The sequence below is a fragment of the Pseudoliparis swirei genome, chromosome 5 (genome assembly GCF_029220125.1).
Source record: "Pseudoliparis swirei isolate HS2019 ecotype Mariana Trench chromosome 5, NWPU_hadal_v1, whole genome shotgun sequence".
NCBI lineage: Eukaryota > Metazoa > Chordata > Actinopteri > Perciformes > Liparidae > Pseudoliparis > Pseudoliparis swirei.
In genome coordinates this window covers 28,272,129-28,290,010 of record NC_079392.1, presented here as the reverse complement: position 1 = coordinate 28,290,010, position 17,882 = coordinate 28,272,129, and the positions used below count along the sequence as shown (strand labels likewise).

The following is a 17,882-nucleotide window of genomic DNA, read 5'->3' as shown; positions in this document are numbered from 1 at the left end:
ACCACGGCAGCTTTGTGCACTTCAACTTTATTCTTCGTCCTCCAGGTCAAACCCGAAAATACAAAAACACATTGCTTTTTTTTACAGTTTTACATTTCGTCGGTCGCTAGAAACTAAAACCAAGCAGGAAGACAGATTATCCACAGGTTCTGTACCAGACGGGTCGGACCACCACGCGGACCAGGTCTACAGAGACCTCTTTCACACCAGCCCAGAACCAGACCACCAACCATGAGGAGTATTTACAAAGGTCACTTCAGTTTCATATGAGACCCACGGAGCCTTGAGACCAGGACTGGTTCTGATCCAGCAGAGGAGGGTCTGGACCAGAGGACCCCGTTGAGTTGGAACTGTGTGTTCAGAAGCTGGAGGACCAGAACCTTTTGAACGGGGCTGGTGTTCAGAAACCTTTGGTTCAGTCACATGACTGGCTCCGCCCACCTCATTTGCATACACAGACCCTTTGAACCAGGAGGTCCAACTACAGATCAGGAGGATTTAAAAACACACACAACTTCAGTTTGAGGAGCAGGAACCCGGTTCTAGTGAGAACCGGTCTCAGACCAGGTCCTGGTGTTTCTGTGACAACACTGGACCAATGAAGACCGAACAGGAACAGTGGGACTGGGTTCTCCGGTTCTCCGGTTCCCACTAGATTTACTGATGGAAGTTAGAAGTGAAACATTAGAAACAGACGAAGTACCTCAAACCTCCACTGAGTGGTGTTGGTCGTCATGGACGTAACATGATGGACCTCCTCCTCCTCCCGCTGCCTTGCTCAAAGGAGGAGGAGGAGGTCTCCCAGGGGCTGATGGGAAATATCCCTTTTATTTGAGGTCCAGCAGCATGCTGGCCGGGTTCTCCAGGTACTCCCTCCACCGGTTGGAGAACCGGCTCATGGTGGCCCCGTCGATGACGCGGTGGTCCGCCGACCAGCTGACGTTCATGATGTGAGCTCGGACCAGCTGACCGCCGGCATCGAACCGAGGAACAACCTGGCGGGACAACGGTTATCAGAGAGACGGCGCCTTGCCAACGGCACGCGGGTAGAACACGAGCCGCTGAGGGGCCGAGAGGGGCCGAGATGGGCTGAGGGGGGCCGAGAGGGGGCCGAGAGGGGTCCGAGAGGGGCCGAGATGGGTCGAGGGGGGCCGAGAGGGGCCGAGAGGGGCCGAGGGGGGTCGAGAGGTTTGGTACCAACCTGGATTTTCCCCAGAGCTCCGATGGCGACTTCAGGAGGAAGAATGACGGGTTTGGTGTAGGTCCCTCCGATCTGAAGACAAGTCACGGGTCTGTCAGGGGGTTCTGGTGTGTGGATGTGGTCTGGTTGTGGTTCTAGAGTGTGGATGTGGTCTGGTTGTGGTTCTAGAGGGTGGATGTGGTCTGGTTGTGGTTCTAGAGGGTGGATGTGGTCTGGTTGTGGTTCTAGAGTGTGGATGTGGTCTGGTTGTGGTTCTAGAGGGTGGATATGGTCTGGTTGTGGTTCTAGAGGGTGGATGTGGTCTGGTTGTGGTTCTGGTGTGTGGATGTGGTCTGGTTGTGGTTCTAGAGTGTGGATGTGGTCTGGTTGTGGTTCTAGAGGGTGGATGTGGTCTGGTTGTGGTTCTAGAGGGTGGATGTGGTCTGGTTGTGGTTCTAGAGTGTGGATGTGGTCTGGTTGTGGTTCTAGAGGGTGGATGTGGTCTGGTTGTGGTTCTAGAGGGTGGATGTGGTCTAGTTGTGGTTCTAGAGGGTGGATGTGGTCTGGTTGAGGTTCTAGAGTGTGGATGTGGTCTGGTTGAGGTTCTAGAGTGTGGATGTGGTCTGGTTGTGGTTCTAGAGTGTGGATGTGGTCTGGTTGTGGTTCTAGAGGGTGGATGTGGTCTGGTTGTGGTTCTAGACGGTGGATGTGGTCTAGTTGTGGTTCTAGAGGGTGGATGTGGTCTGGTTGTGGTTCTAGAGTGTGGATGTGGTCTGGTTGTGGTTCTAGAGGGTGGATGTGGTCTGGTTGTGGTTCTAGAGGGTGGATGTGGTCTGGTTGTGGTTCTAGAGGGTGGATGTGGTCTAGTTGTGGTTCTAGAGGGTGGATGTGGTCTGGTTGTGGTTCTAGAGGGTGGATGTGGTCTGGTTGTGGTTCTAGAGGGTGGATGTGGTCTAGTTGTGGTTCTAGAGGGTGGATGTCGTCTGGTTGTGGTTCTAGAGGGTGGATGTGGTCTGGTTGTGGTTCTAGAGGGTGGATGTGGTCTAGTTGTGGTTCTAGAGGGTGGATGTGGTCTGGTTGTGGTTCTAGAGGGTGGATGTGGTCTGGTTGTGGTTCTAGAGGGTGGATGTGGTCTGGTTGTGGTTCTAGAGGGTGGATGTGGTCTGGTTGTGGTTCTAGAGGGTGGATGTGGTCTGGTTGTGGTTCTAGAGGGTGGATGTGGTCTGGTTGTGGTTCTAGAGTGTGGATGTGGTCTGGTTGTGGTTCTAGAGGGTGCATGTGGTCTGGTTGTGGTTCTAGAGGGTGGATGTGGTCTGGTTGTGGTTCTAGAGTGTGGATGTGGTCTGGTTGTGGTTCTAGAGGGTGGATGTGGTCTGGTTGTGGTTCTAGAGTGTGGATGTGGTCTGGTTGTGGTTCTAGAGGGTGGATGTGGTCTAGTTGTGGTTCTAGAGTGTGGATGTGGTCTGGTTGTGGTTCTAGAGGGTGGATGTGGTCTGGTTGTGGTTCTAGAGGGTGGATGTGGTCTAGTTGTGGTTCTAGAGGGTGGATGTGGTCTAGTTGTGGTTCTAGAGGGTGGATGTGGTCTGGTTGTGGTTCTAGAGGGTGCCTGTGGTCTGGTTGTGGTTCTATAGGGTGGATGTGGTCTGGTTGTGGTTCTAGAGGGTGGATGTGGTCTAGTTGTGGTTCTAGAGGGTGGATGTGGTCTAGTTGTGGTTCTAGAGGGTGGATGTGGTCTAGTTGTGGTTCTAGAGTGGGATGTGGTCTAGTTGTGGTTCTAGAGGGTGCCTGTGGTCTGGTTGTGGTTCTAGAGGGTGGATGTGGTCTAGTTGTGGATCTAGAGGGTGGATGTGGTCTAGTTGTGGTTCTAGAGGGTGGATGTGGTCTAGTTGTGGTTCTAGAGGGTGGATGTGGTCTAGTTGTGGTTCTAGAGGGTGCCTGTGGTCTGGTTGTGGTTCTAGAGGGTGGATGTGGTCTAGTTGTGGTTCTAGAGGGTGGATGTGGTCTGGTTGTGGTTCTAGAGGGTGGATTGGTCTGGTTGTGGTTCTAGAGGGTGGATGTGGTCTAGTTGTGGTTCTAGAGGGTGGATGTGGTCTGGTTGTGGTTCTAGAGGGTGGATGTGGTCTGGTTGTGGTTCTAGAGGGTGGATGTGGTCTAGTTGTGGTTCTAGAGGGTGGATGTGGTCTAGTTGTTGTTCTAGAGGGTGGATGTGGTCTGGTTGTGGGTCTAGAGGGTGCCTGTGGTCTGGTTGTGGTTCTAGAGGGTGGATGTGGTCTAGTTGTGGTTCTAGAGGGTGGATGTGGTCTAGTTGTGGTTCTAGAGGGTGGATGTGGTCTAGTTGTGGTTCTAGAGGGTGGATGTGGTCTGGTTGTGGTTCTAGAGGGTGCCTGTGGTCTGGTTGTGGTTCTAGAGGGTGGATGTGGTCTGGTTGTGGTTCTAGAGGGTGGATGTGGTCTGGTTGTGGTTCTAGAGGGTGCCTGTGGTCTGGTTGTGGTTCTAGAGGGTGGTGGAGGACTCACTGATCCGATGTTGGACAGGGTGAAGGTCCCCCCGCTCAGCTCGTGGGTCCCCATCTGGCCAGCGGTCCCGAGCGCCTGCAGGCGGGTCAGCTCCTGGGCGATGTCCAACACGCTGAGCTGCTGGACGTTCTTCAGGTTGGGGACCAGCAGACCCTGAGCCGTGTCCATGGCCAGGCCGATGTTATGCGCCGCCTTCGGGAACAGAACCACAAGGAGTCGGTTGGGTCTTGAAGGATTCTGCTGAGGTACAGAGTCTCAATACTAACCTTGTATGTGATGTTCTGGCAGCTTTCATCCAATGAGGAGTTGAGGATGGGGAAGTGGAGGAGGCCGAGGGAGGCGGCCTGGACCAATGAGAACAAAGAGTTACTTGTTATGGTGGTGTCACGGTGGTGTCACGGTGGTGTCACGATGGTGTCACGGTGGTGTCACGATGGTGTCACGATGGTGTCACGGTGGTGTCACGGTGGTGTCACGGTGGTGTCACGATGGTGTCACGGTGGTGTCACGGTGGTGTCACGATGGTGTCACGGTGGTGTCACGGTGGTGTCACGATGGTGTCACGGTGGTGTCACGGTGGTGTCATTGGTGGTGTCACGGTGGTGTCACCTTGATGAAGAAGGGCATGTAGGTCAGTCTGACCCCACGACCTTCGGCCGCGGGCCGGAGCTCAGCTCTCAGGGCCACCAGGCGGCTCAGGTCCACCTCGTCACAGTAACCGAAGTGAGGGATCTTCAGCGCCGCCGTCATCGTCTTCACCATCGCTCTGTGGAAACCTGGAGGACACGAGTTGGACCACATCACAGGTGTGTTCAGACACCTGGTCTGGTGTCTGAGGGGACCAGGGTCTACAGAGACTGGAGACCACATCAGAGACAACCATGTCCACATCTCACCGGTCTGACCAGAGACACTGACCTTTGAGGGGCTCGGTGACGTCCTTCCCGGTGAAGATAGGTTTGGGTGTGGCGGGTGGAGGTCCGATGACTGCCGTAGTGCCCACAGGCCTGGCAGCAGCAGAGGGTGGAGTCTGGATCTCCTGGAACAGGGTCGGAGGTATGATGGCTCCGGTCTGCTTCGCCAGGAAGTTCAGGATGTCCTCCTTCAGGATCCGTCCGTCTCGCCCCGACCCCACCACCTCACTGAGCTTAATCTGTGAGGACCGTCAAACCAGTCACAGGGAACACTGGACCGAGTGGGGACAGGTGGGGGACTGGGGACGGTCTGGGGACAGGAGGAAGAGACTGAAGACAGACTGGAGATACTAGGAACAGACTGGAGACACTAGGAACAGACTGAAGATGGACTGGAGACACTAAGAACAGACTGAAGCCAGATTGGAGACACTAGAAACAGACTGAAGACAGACTGGAGACACTAGGAACAGACTGAAGACACTAGGAACAGACTGAAGACAGACTGGAGATACTAGGAACAGACTGGAGACACTAGGAACAGACTGAAGATGGACTGGAGACACTAAGAACAGACTGAAGCCAGATTGGAGACACTAGAAACAGACTGAAGACAGACTGGAGACACTAGGAACAGACTGAAGACGAACTGGAGACACTAGGAACAGACTGGAGACACTAGGAACAGACTGGAGACACTAGGAACAGACTGAAGACGGACTGGAGACACTAGGAACAGACTGGAGACAGACTGGAGACACTAGGAACAGACTGGAGACACTAGGAACAGACTGAAGACGGACTGGAGACACTAGGAACAGACTGAAGACGGACTGGAGACACTAGGAACAGACTGGAGACGGACTGGAGACACTAGGAACAGACTGAAGACGGACTGGAGACACTAGGAACAGACTGGAGACACTAGGAACAGACTGGAGACACTAGAAACAGACTGAAGACGGACTGGAGACACTAGGAACAGACTGGAGACACTAGAAACAGACTGAAGACAGACTGGAGACACTAGGAACAGACTGAAGACGGACTGGAGACACTAGGAACAGACTGGAGACACTAGGAACAGACTGAAGATGGACTGGAGACACTAGGAACAGACTGGAGACGGACTGGAGACACTAGGAACAGACTGAAGACGGACTGGAGACACTAGGAACAGACTGAAGACGGACTGGAGACACTAGGAACATAATGGAGACACTAAGAACAGACTGGAGACACTAGGAACAGACTGAAGATGGACTGGTGACACTAGGAACAGACTGAAGACGGACTGGAGACACTAGGAACAGACTGAAGACGGACTGGAGACACTAGGAACAGACTGAAGACGGACTGGAGACACTAGGAACAGACTGGAGACACTAGGAACAGACTGAAGATGGACTGGTGACACTAGGAACAGACTGAAGATGGACTGGAGACACTAGGAACAGACTTAAGATGGACTGGTGACACTAGGAACAGACTGAAGATGGACTGGAGACACTAGGAACAGACTGAAGATGGACTGGAGACACTAGAAACAGACTGGAGACACTAGGAACAGACTGAAGACGGACTGGAGACACTAGGAACAGACTGGAGACACTAGGAACAGACTGACGACGGACTGGAGACACTAGGAACAGACTGAAGACGGACTGGAGACACTAGGAACAGACTGGAGACACTAGGAACAGACTGGAGACAGACTGGAGACACTAGGAACAGACTGGAGACAGACTGGAGACACTAGGAACAGACTGGAGACAGACTGGAGACACTAGGAACAGACTGAAGATGGACTGGAGACACTAAGAACAGACTGAAGCCAGATTGGAGACACTAGAAACAGACTGAAGACAGACTGGAGACACTAGGAACAGACTGAAGACGAACTGGAGACACTAGGAACAGACTGGAGACAGACTGGAGACACTAGAAACAGACTGGAGACACTAGGAACAGACTGAAGACGGACTGGAGACACTAGGAACAGACTGACGACGGACTGGAGACACTAGGAACAGACTGAAGACGGACTGGAGACACTAGGAACAGACTGGAGACACTAGGAACAGACTGGAGACACTAGGAACAGACTGGAGACGGACTGGAGACACTAGGAACAGACTGGAGACACTAGGAACAGACTGGAGACACTAGGAACAGACTGAAGACAGACTGGAGACACTAGAAACAGACTGAAGACGGACTGGAGACACTAGGAACAGACTGAAGACGGACTGGAGACACTAGGAACAGACTGGAGACACTAGGAACAGACTGGAGATGGACTGGAGACACTGGAAACAGACTGAAGACGGACTGGAGACACTAGGAACAGACTGAAGACGGACTGGAGACACTAGGAACAGACTGGAGACGGACTGGAGACACTAGGAACAGACTGAAGACGGACTGGAGACACTAGGAACAGACTGAAGACGGACTGGAGACACTAGGAACAGACTGGAGACGGACTGGAGACACTAGGAACAGACTGAAGACGGACTGGAGACACTAGGAACAGACTGGAGACACTAGGAACATACTGGAGACACTAAGAACAGACTGAAGATGGACTGGTGACACTAGGAACAGACTGAAGATGGACTGGTGACACTAGGAACAGACTGAAGATGGACTGGAGACACTAGGAACAGACTGAAGATGGACTGGTGACACTAGGAACAGACTGGAGACACTAGGAACAGACTGAAGATGGACTGGTGACACTAGGAACAGACTGGAGACACTAGGAACAGACTGAAGATGGACTGGTGACACTAGGAACAGACTGAAGATGGACTGGAGACACTAGGAACAGACTGAAGATGGACTGGTGACACTAGGAACAGACTGGAGACACTAGGAACAGACTGAAGATGGACTGGAGACAGGAGGAACAGACTGAAGACGGACTGGAGACACTAGGAACAGACTGAAGACGGACTGGAGACACTAGGAACAGACTGAAGACGGACTGGAGACACTAGGAACAGACTGGAGACACTAGGAACATACTGGAGACACTAGGAACAGACTGAAGATGGACTGGTGACACTAGGAACAGACTGAAGACGGACTGGAGACACTAGGAACAGACTGAAGACGGACTGGAGACACTAGGAACAGACTGAAGACGGACTGGAGACACTAGGAACAGACTGGAGACACTAGGAACATACTGGAGACACTAGGAACAGACTGAAGATGGACTGGTGACACTAGGAACAGACTGAAGACGGACTGGAGACACTAGGAACAGACTGAAGATGGACTGGTGACACTAGGAACAGACTGGAGACACTAGGAACAGACTGAAGATGGACTGGTGACACTAGGAACAGACTGAAGATAGACTGGTGACACTAGGAACAGACTGAAGATGGACTGGTGACACTAGGAACAGACTGAAGATAGACTGGTGACACTAGGAACAGACTGAAGATGGACTGGAGACACTAAGAACAGACTGGAGACACTAGGAACAGACTGAAGATGGACTGGTGACACTAGGAACAGACTGAAGATGGACTGGAGACACTAAGAACAGACTGGAGACACTAGGAACAGACTGAAGATGGACTGGTGACACTAGGAACAGACTGAAGATGGACTGGAGACACTAAGAACAGACTGGAGACACTAGGAACAGACTGAAGATGGACTGGTGACACTAGGAACAGACTGAAGATGGACTGGTGACACTAGGAACAGACTGGAGACGGACTGGAGACACTAGGAACAGACTGGAGACACTAGGAACAGACTGGAGATGGACTGGAGACACTAGGAACAGACTGGAGACAGACTGGAGACAGGAGGAACTGACTGGGGACAGACTCACGTTGTTCTCCATGGCGAGGCGCCTGACGGCGGGCGTGGCCTGGGTCTTGAGTCCTTTGATCTCCTGGTGGGTGTGCTCTTCTCGAGCCATGGCGGGCGTCTCCACCACGTCCTCCTCCTGGATCACCTCTGATCCACAACAAGGTCTTAGTGTGAAACCAGAACACCAGGAGACCCTGAAGACCTGGTTCCAAACCAACATCAGGGCTCCCGTCTCACCTGAACTGGACTCGGTCTCGATGTCCACCAGCGGCTTCCCCACCAGCGCCGTGGCGTCCACGGCGTAGTAGAGCTTCTTGATGACGCCATCGTAGCGGCTGGTGATGGTGACGGAGGCCTTGTCGCTCTGGACCTCACAGATACTGTCAAACTGGGACACCTTGTCCCCCTCCTTCACGTACCTGAGGGACATGCATCCATTCAGGGACAAACTGGTCTCTGGTCAGTTTACGAAGTCTTGGGTAAGTCGTCTCGTGGTCCAAGAAGTCTCGTGGTCTCAGGACTCGTGTGGACTCATGGTCTCAGTAGTCTCGTGGTCTCAGTAGTCTCGTGGTCTCAAGACTCATGTGGTCTTAGTAGTCTCGTGGTCTCAGGACTCATGTGGTCTCAGGACTCATGTGGTCTCAGGACTCACCACTCCTTCACCGTCACCTCCATGATTCCCTCTCCAATGTCGGACAGTTTGAACGAGACGACTGGTCCTCGATTCACTAGAGGGGACAACATGACATCATCATGACATCATCAAGTCTTCATCAAGTCTTCATCAATGACTTCATCGCTTCCTGTGAAGATGAGGATCGGGACTGAAGGACTCCTCTGATCCGAGACCTGATGAAACCTGATGAAACCTGATCGAACCTGATGAAACCTGATCCAACCTGATGAAACCTGATGAAACCTGATCCAACCTGATGAAACCTGATCCAACCTGATGAAACCTGATCCAACCTGATGAAACCTGATCCAACCTGATCCAACCTGATGAAACCTGATGAAACCTGATGAAACCTGATCCAACCTGATGAAACCTGATCCAACCTGATGAAACCTGATGATCCAACCTGATCCAACCTGATGAAACCTGATGATACCTGATCCAACCTGATGAAACCTGATCCAACCTGATGAAACATGATCCAACCTGATGAAACATGATCCAACCTGATGAAACCTGATGAAACCTGATCCAACCTGATGAAACCTGATCCAACCTGATGAAACCTGATCCAACCTGATCCAACCTGATGAAACCTGATGAAACCTGATCCAACCTGATGAAACCTGATCCAACCTGATGAAACCTGATGAAACATGATCCAACCTGATGAAACCTGATCCAACCTGATGAAACCTGATCCAACCTGATCCAACCTGATGAAACCTGATCCAACCTGATGAAACATGATCCAACCTGATGAAACCTGATGAAACCTGATCCAACCTGATGAAACCTGATGAAACCTGATCCAACCTGATGAAACCTGATCCAACCTGATGAAACCTGATCCAACCTGATGAAACCTGATGAAACCTGATCCAACCTGATCCAACTTGATCAAACCTGTATCTCAGCCTCTGTGGAATGAAACCTGTTGATCTGGTTCTCTGAACTGGGAGGACTCGTAACTTCTATGAGGCGGAGCAGAGACTTCCTCAAAACCTGAAGCCAGACCCAGGGCGTGTTTCAGGCCTTTGAGTCCAGCTCAGGATTCTAATTATAAGACCTGCTGACTCATCAGAGTCCTGCAGGTCTGGACCTACCGGCGGAGGAGTGCAGGGTCCTGCTGCTGAACACCTGCAGGCTCGATTCCCATCCGAAGCTCAGAGGACGAATGGTCCGGTCGGACCTGAAGCTCAGCAGCCGGAAACATCGACGCCGGTACTGATGAGTCAGCTGACAGGAAGAGACAGACAGGTCAAAGGTCACCTGACAGGCAGAGTCCTCACAGAGAGACAGACAGGTCAAAGGTCACCTGACAGACAGAGTCCTCACAGAGAGACAGACAGGTCAGAGGTCACCTGACAGGCAGAGTCCTCACAGAGAGACAGACAGGTCAAAGGTCACCTGACAGGCAGAGTCCTCACAGAGAAACAGACAGGTCAAAGGTCACCTGACAGGCAGAGTCCTCACAGAGAGACAGACAGGTCAAAGGTCACCTGACAGGCAGAGTCCTCACAGAGAGACAGACAGGTCAAAGGTCACCTGACAGGCAGAGTCCTCACAGAGAGACAGACAGGTCAAATGTCACCTGACAGGCAGAGTCCTCACAGAGAGACAGACAGGTCAAAGGTCACCTGACAGGCAGAGTCCTCACAGAGAGACAGGTCAAAGGTCACCTGACAGGTAGGTCACTGTGTATATTAGCAGGAAGCTAATTGAAGCTGCCAACACACAGGTAGCATGTCAGTTACCCCCTATGGTAAACCTTACCACACACACACACACAGAGACGTGCGCGCGCGCGCACACACACAACCACCAGAAAGCAGTTTTACGTCATCCTTTTAGCATTATTAGCATAAGCGTGACAACAGACGTTACGACAGCTCACAGGCTAAGCTAGCGGGCCAACAGAGAGCAAGGGTGATGACGTCATTCCGTCCGCGTGAGCAGCGGAAGTAAACAAACAAGTGAAAAGCAACAAACAGACATTATAGACCGACTTCAGCCTCTTCCTCACCAGCTGCCGGAACACAGCGAAGGAGCCTCTGGTGACCGCCGCCATCTTTAGTCTAACGACTTCCGTCCCCGCTGCGCGCGCCCTCAGCAGCCACTCACCGCCCGAGTCCTGTTCCGAGCTGCGGGTGACGTCACGACGCCATCCAGCGGCCAGCGGCGGAACTACAGGCACTTCTAAAAGTACAATTATTCTGTATTCTATTTGGATAATGTTCCATGTGTACTCTCATTCTATCTGTGAACGTCTCTTCTTGGTAGGTGTTCACAGAGAATGCATCTGCGCGGGTGTATTCTCATATTAAAAATACAGTCAAGACGTGCACAAAAAAATCAAGAAATATACAATTAAAAAGTAAGAAAACTACAATGGAAATAAGAAAGAATACCATCAAAAGTACAATACATCGGAATTAAAAAGGGTAATGTATTTATTATCTACATTTATACTTCCTTTCTCATTATGAAGGAAACAAATGCATGAAAGAGATTTGTTTTCATATTGTGTTATGATGACGTCACAGTGACTCACGCTGCGTGCAGGAGGCGACAAGTTAAACAGGAGATACCGGAACTGCTTTTCAAAATAAAGAACATGCTATTTCCTTCATAGAAAACAACACAGTTCATGTACTGGTTTGTGTAAAATAATTCAATACTATAATTAGGTGTATAATGTAAGTAAGCATTGCCGGAGATTCTTCTTCTTCTTCATTGTCTTTACCACCATGTTAATCCTCAAAAAAGAGGAAGAGAAAAAAGAATTATTCTTCTTCCTTATGTGCTATATATCTATATATCCATCTATCTATCTCGCATCTATATTTATATACATCTATCTATATATACATATATATTTCCATATCTACACATATATATACATAGATGTGTATATATATAGATGATAGATAGATGGATATCCATCCATCCATCTATTTATTCATATATATATATCCATCCATCTATCTATTCATCCATATATATACATTTCTATCTATCTATCTATCTATCTCTCTCTCTCTCTCTCTCTATATATATATATATATATTATTATATATTATGTACATTATTTTGAAAGTGAACGGAAGTGTCTGTAGTTGTTCCGTTTATGTGTTTGGTCTAACTTGACGGAGAGAAGTTCTCGAAGAAGAAGAATCTCAAACAGCAGAAGCAGAAGAAGAACAAGAACAAGAACAAGAATAAGAATAACAAGAAGCAGAATAACCTCAAACAGAAGAGGAAGAAGCAGAATACGCAGAAGAAGAAGATGGAGTCCTCCGCGGTGGAGATCGACGGCAGCGTGATGGAGGGAGTGAGTATAACATGTAACATGCTACATGCTACCATGCTAGCGGTCGGTGGCTCACCTGCTCCCCGGTGTCGCCTCTGCAGGGCGGACAGATCCTGCGGGTCTCCGCGGCGCTCAGCTGCATCACCGGCTCCTCCATCAACATCAGCAAAGTCCGCGCCGGCAGGAGCACACCGGGGCTCAGGTGAGTGGAGCTAACGGGCTAGCAGGCTAACGATAGCCTATTCATTGGCGCCGAGGCGGCGGCTAACCGAGTTAGCAGTCTAGCATTCACACAAAGGCCCGCGTTCTTAAAACCTCATTGTTCTGGTTTCATTTCCGGTTCTGGGTTCTTTGGATGCTGCTCTTTCAGTTCGAGCTCTATGAGTTTGATCTTCACGGTGTAGTTGAGTCCGAGCGCGACGCCGGCCCGGTCCCCCGGTCCCCCGGCTCATTCATCCCGCTGCGGGCTGCAGGAGCGCCGCTGCACGGAGGCACCAGTCGCGTGTGAAGAAAGTTAATGTGTGTGTGTGTGTGTGTGTGTGTGCGTGTGTGTGTGTGTGCGCGTGCAGACCACAGCACCTGAGCGGCCTGCAGCTGGTCTCAGACCTGTGCTCCGGCAGCCTGCAGGGAGCCGCCGTCGGCTCCACGGACATCAGCCTGACTCCAGGCAAGATCCAGTCCGGGAACCACACGGCCGACACCAAGACCGCCGGGTGAGTGGTGCGCGTGCGTCCAGATCACAACATGGCCTGTTGTCCTAACCGTGCGCGCGTGTGTGTGTGTGTGTGTGTGTGTGTGTGTGTGTGTAGGAGTGTGTGTCTGCTCCTGCAGGTGGCGCTGCCCTGCGCTCTGTTCTCTGACTCGTCCTCTCGGCTCATCCTGAAGGGAGGAACCAACGCAGAGATGGCTCCTCAGATCGACTACACCGTCAAGGTACAAGTACACGCAGTACACACCGTCAAGGTACAAGTACACTCAGTACACACCGTCAAGGTACAAGTACACACCGTCAAGGTACAAGTACACGCAGTACACACCGTCAAGGTACAAGTACACACCGTCAAGGTACAAGTACACTAGTACACACGTCAAGGTACAAGTACACGCAGTACACACCGTCAAGGTACAAGTACACGCAGTACACACCGTCAAGGTACAAGTACACGCAGTACAGACCGTCAAGGTACAAGTACACGCAGTACACACCGTCAAGGTACAAGTACACTCAGTACACACCGTCAAGGTACAAGTACACTCAGTACACACCGTCAAGGTACAAGTACACGCAGTACAGACCGTCAAGGTACAAGTACATGGTCAAGGTACGCAGTACACACGATCAGGTACAAGTACACATCCCAGTACACACCGTCAGTACACACACCGTCAAGGTACAAGTACACAGTACACACCGTCAAGGTACAAGTACACGCAGTACACACCGTCAAGGCAGTACGCAGGTACACACCGTCAAGGTACAAGTACACGCAGTACAGACCGTCAAGGTACAAGTACACGCAGTACACACCGTCAAGGTACAAGTACACGCAGTACACACCGTCAAGGTACAAGTACACGCAGTACACACCGTCAAGGTACAAGTACACGCAGTACACACCGTCAAGGTACAAGTACACGCAGTACACACCGTCAAGGTACAAGTACACGCAGTACACACCGTCAAGGTACAAGTACACGCAGTACACACCGTCAAGGTACAAGTACACTCAGTACACACCGTCAAGGTACAAGTACACGCAGTACAGACCGTCAAGGTACAGTACCGCGGCAGTACACAGATCAGTACAAGTACCGCGGTACACACGTCAAGGTACAAGTGCACGCAGTACACACCGTCAAGGTACAAGTACCGCATGGTACACACCGTCAGTGGTACAAGTACACACGTCAGTACGAGTACAAGTACACGCGCGGTACAGTCAAGGTACACAAGTACACGCAGTACACACCGTCAAAGTACAGTACCGCAGTACACGTGTACAATACAAGTACACACGTCAAGTACAAGTACATAGTACACACCGTGTACAAGGTACAAGTACATGAGTACACACTGTGTACTACATGTACACACTGTACTCTGTACTACATGTACTCTCTGTGTGTACTCTGTGTACTACATGTACTCTCTGTGTACTCTGTACTACATGTACTCTGTGTACTACATGTACTCTGTGTACTCTGTGTACTACATGTACTCTGTGTGTACTCTGTACTACATGTACTCTGTGTACTACATGTACTCTGTGTACTCTGTACTACATGTACTCTGTGTACTACATGTACTCTGTGTACTACATGTACTCTCTGTGTACTCTGTACCACCTGTGTACTACATGTACTCTCTGTGTTTACTACGTGTACTACATGTACTCTGTGTACTACATGTACTCTCTGTGTTTACTACGTGTACTACATGTACTCTGTGTACTACATGTACTCTCTGTGTGTACTACATGTACTCTCTGTGTTTACTACGTGTACTACATGTACTCTGTGTACTACATGTACTCTCTGTGTTTACTGTGTGTACTACATGTACTCTGTGTGTACTACATGTACTCTGTGTACTCTGTGTACTACATGTACTCTCTGTGTTTACTGTGTGTACTACATGTACTCTGTGTACTCTGTGTACTCTGTGTACTCTGTGTACTACATGTACTCTCTGTGTTTACTGTGTGTACTACATGTACTCTGTGTACTACATGTACTCTCTGTGTTTACTGTGTGTACTACATGTACTCTGTGTACTCTGTGTACTACATGTACTCTCTGTGTTTACTGTGTGTACTCTGTGTACTCTGTGTACTCTGTGTACTACATGTACTCTGTGTGTCTCCAGGTTTTTTTACTGTGTGTGTGTCCACCATGTGACTGTGACATCAGAATGAGGTCAGTTACATGTGTGTGTGTGTGTGTGACCCTGTGTGTGTGTGTGACCCTGTGTGTGTGTGTGACCCTGTGTGTGTGTGTGACCCTGTGTGTGTGACCCTGTGTGTGTGACCCTGTGTGTGTGACCCTGTGTGTGTAGCCCTGTGTGTGTGACCCTGTGTGTGTGACCCTGTGTGTGTGACCCTGTGTGTGTAGCCCTGTGTGTGTGTGTGACCCTCTGTGTGTGTGTGTGTGACCCTGTGTGTGTGTGTGTGTGACCCTGTGTGTGTGTGTGTGTGACCCTGTGTGTGTGTGTGACCCTGTGTGTGTGTGACCCTGTGTGTGACCCTGTGTGTGTGTGTGACCCTGTGTGTGTGTGTGTGTGTGACCCTGTGTGTGTGTGTGTGACCCTGTGTGTGTGTGTGTGTGTGTGTGTGTGTGACCCTGTGTGTGTGTGTGTGTGACCCTGTGTGTGTGTGTGACCCTGTGTGTGACCCTGTGTGTGTGTGTGACCCTGTGTGTGTGTGACCCTGTGTGTGACCCTGTGTGTGTGTGTGACCCTGTGTGTGTGTGTGTGTGACCCTGTGTGTGTGTGACCCTGTGTGTGTGTGACCCTGTGTGTGACCCTGTGTGTGTGTGTGACCCTGTGTGTGTGTGTGATAGGGCTGCAACAACGAATCGATAAAAATCGATTATTAAAATAGTTGGCAACGAATTTCATTATCGATTCGTTGTGTCGCGCGATTATTACGGCGCTCAATAAGTCACGGAGTATAAACAAAGTAGATTTGAGCGCAGAGAGGCGCAGGAGAAACAAGAGGGAGGGAGAGACGGAACGCTGCGTTGTGAGAGCCAATCAGCGCTGAGCTGCTCCTCTGTTGATGAATCTAATTGGCTGCTGCTGCTCACGTGGCGCTGGATGCGGAAGTCCTTCACGTCGTCGGAGACATTCACGGAGCTGAGTGCGCCTCCGGGTGACGTCATGACCCCAGACACCAGGGCGCTACATGTCACCACGTGTGTGGCATTTCCACAAGAGTAGAACGTAGAAAACGTGGTTATTTATTCCGTGGCGGATAGCGGAAAATATTTTTCCACGGAGAAAGGCAACGGAGATAAGCCACGCCCCCACTCGCTGTGAGCGCTGCGCGTGCAGACAGCATTTAACGGAGCGGAGCAGCGCGTGAGCTCTGATCGGGCGCTCTTTTAATGAAGTATCGATACTAAAAATATGCTAAATCACATCGTTTTTAACGTACGGGTACTTTGTTAGCATCGCTACACCGTGCAGCGTGACAGCAGCAAATGTAGCGGACTAACATTCAAGCTAACCTAACTTCCCAAACGCTGTGGACATCTGAACGCTGATTGGCCGAGACGCGACACGTCTCATCAAAGATGTTTTATTGTGAAGAAGAGCACCACTTCACATTTTTTCCGCGTCTCACTGCAATCTCAACGGCAGCGGGCCAGGTGAACACAAGAATACATCGGAACGCGTCTCTGGTATTGTTCAGGGGGCGGAGCCACATGGGGACCACTGCTCAGGAGAGGAGAGCTGTCAGTCTGTTTGTGACGGTTCATCACCATGGTGACCAGTGAACAGGTTCATCACCATGGTGACCAGTGAACAGGTTCATCACCATGGTGACCAGTGGACAGGTTCATCACCATGGTGACCAGTGAACAGGGTTCATCACCATGGTGACCAGTGGATCTCCAGGACCTTTCCATGACTTTAAACCAAATTTCCATGATTAAACATTTTGTGACAACTGTCTATACGTGACAAAGTGAGAAGATGTAGTATTTAAACTAACAATGAGAATTCCAAAGCATACCATATATGTACCGTGTAAATTAAAATTTGAATCAAACAAATTTTCATTACTTTTCCAAATATTTTGGGATTCTATTTTTTTCAATTACTTTTATAGGCCTGCTAATAGCCATTTAAAAATTCCATGACTTTTCCAGGTTTTCCATGACCGTACGGACCCTGTTTTGAATAAAGGGTTGAAAATTAAAGTTTTTTTGTTTTTTATCCGATTAATCGATTAATCGATAAAATAATCAACCGATTAATCGATTATCAAAATAATCGTTAGTTGCAGCCCTAGTGTGTGACCCTGTGTGTGTGTGACCCTGTGTGTGACCCTCTGTGTGTGTGTGTGTGTGACCCTCTGTGTGTGTGACCCTGTGTGTAACCCTGTGTGTGTGTGTGTAACCCTGTGTGTGTGTGTGTAACCCTGTGTGTGTAGCCCTGTGTGTGTGACCCTGTGTGTGTGACCCTGTGTGTGTAGCCCTGTGTGTGTGACCCTGTGTGTGACCCTGTGTGTGTGTGTGACCCTGTGTGTGTGTGTGTGTGACCCTGTGTGTGACCCTGTGTGTGTGTGTGTGTGACCCTGTGTGTGTGTGTGTGTGTGTGACCCTGTGTGTGTGTGTGACCCTGTGTGTGTGTGTGTGTGTGTGACCCTGTGTGTGTGTGTGACCCTGTGTGTGACCCTCTGTGTGTGTGTGTGACCCTGTGTGTGTGTGTGCTAGCAGAGTT

General features: G+C 50.4%; 2 protein-coding genes across 2 annotated transcripts; one reads left to right on the top strand and one right to left on the bottom strand.

Annotated features, from left to right (window-relative positions):
- Nucleotides 1-8: 8 nt before the first annotated feature.
- Nucleotides 9-11,247, bottom strand: dbt (dihydrolipoamide branched chain transacylase E2). The gene is made up of 11 exons (XM_056414057.1): nt 11,150-11,247; nt 10,230-10,362; nt 9,100-9,175; nt 8,685-8,866; nt 8,467-8,594; nt 4,615-4,849; nt 4,306-4,472; nt 3,963-4,040; nt 3,697-3,888; nt 1,202-1,273; nt 9-995 (listed from the first exon to the last, which is right to left on the bottom strand). Exons 1-11 carry the CDS (start codon nt 11,192-11,194, stop codon nt 828-830), a joined length of 1,476 nt encoding a protein of 491 aa, XP_056270032.1. The 5' UTR covers nt 11,195-11,247; the 3' UTR covers nt 9-827.
- Nucleotides 11,248-12,266: 1,019 nt separating this feature from the next.
- On the top strand, nt 12,267-16,799 carry rtca (RNA 3'-terminal phosphate cyclase). The gene is made up of 5 exons (XM_056414724.1): nt 12,267-12,457; nt 12,538-12,638; nt 13,006-13,149; nt 13,246-13,369; nt 15,995-16,799. Exons 1-5 carry the CDS (start codon nt 12,413-12,415, stop codon nt 16,028-16,030), a joined length of 450 nt encoding a protein of 149 aa, XP_056270699.1. The 5' UTR covers nt 12,267-12,412; the 3' UTR covers nt 16,031-16,799.
- Nucleotides 16,800-17,882: the final 1,083 nt, after the last annotated feature.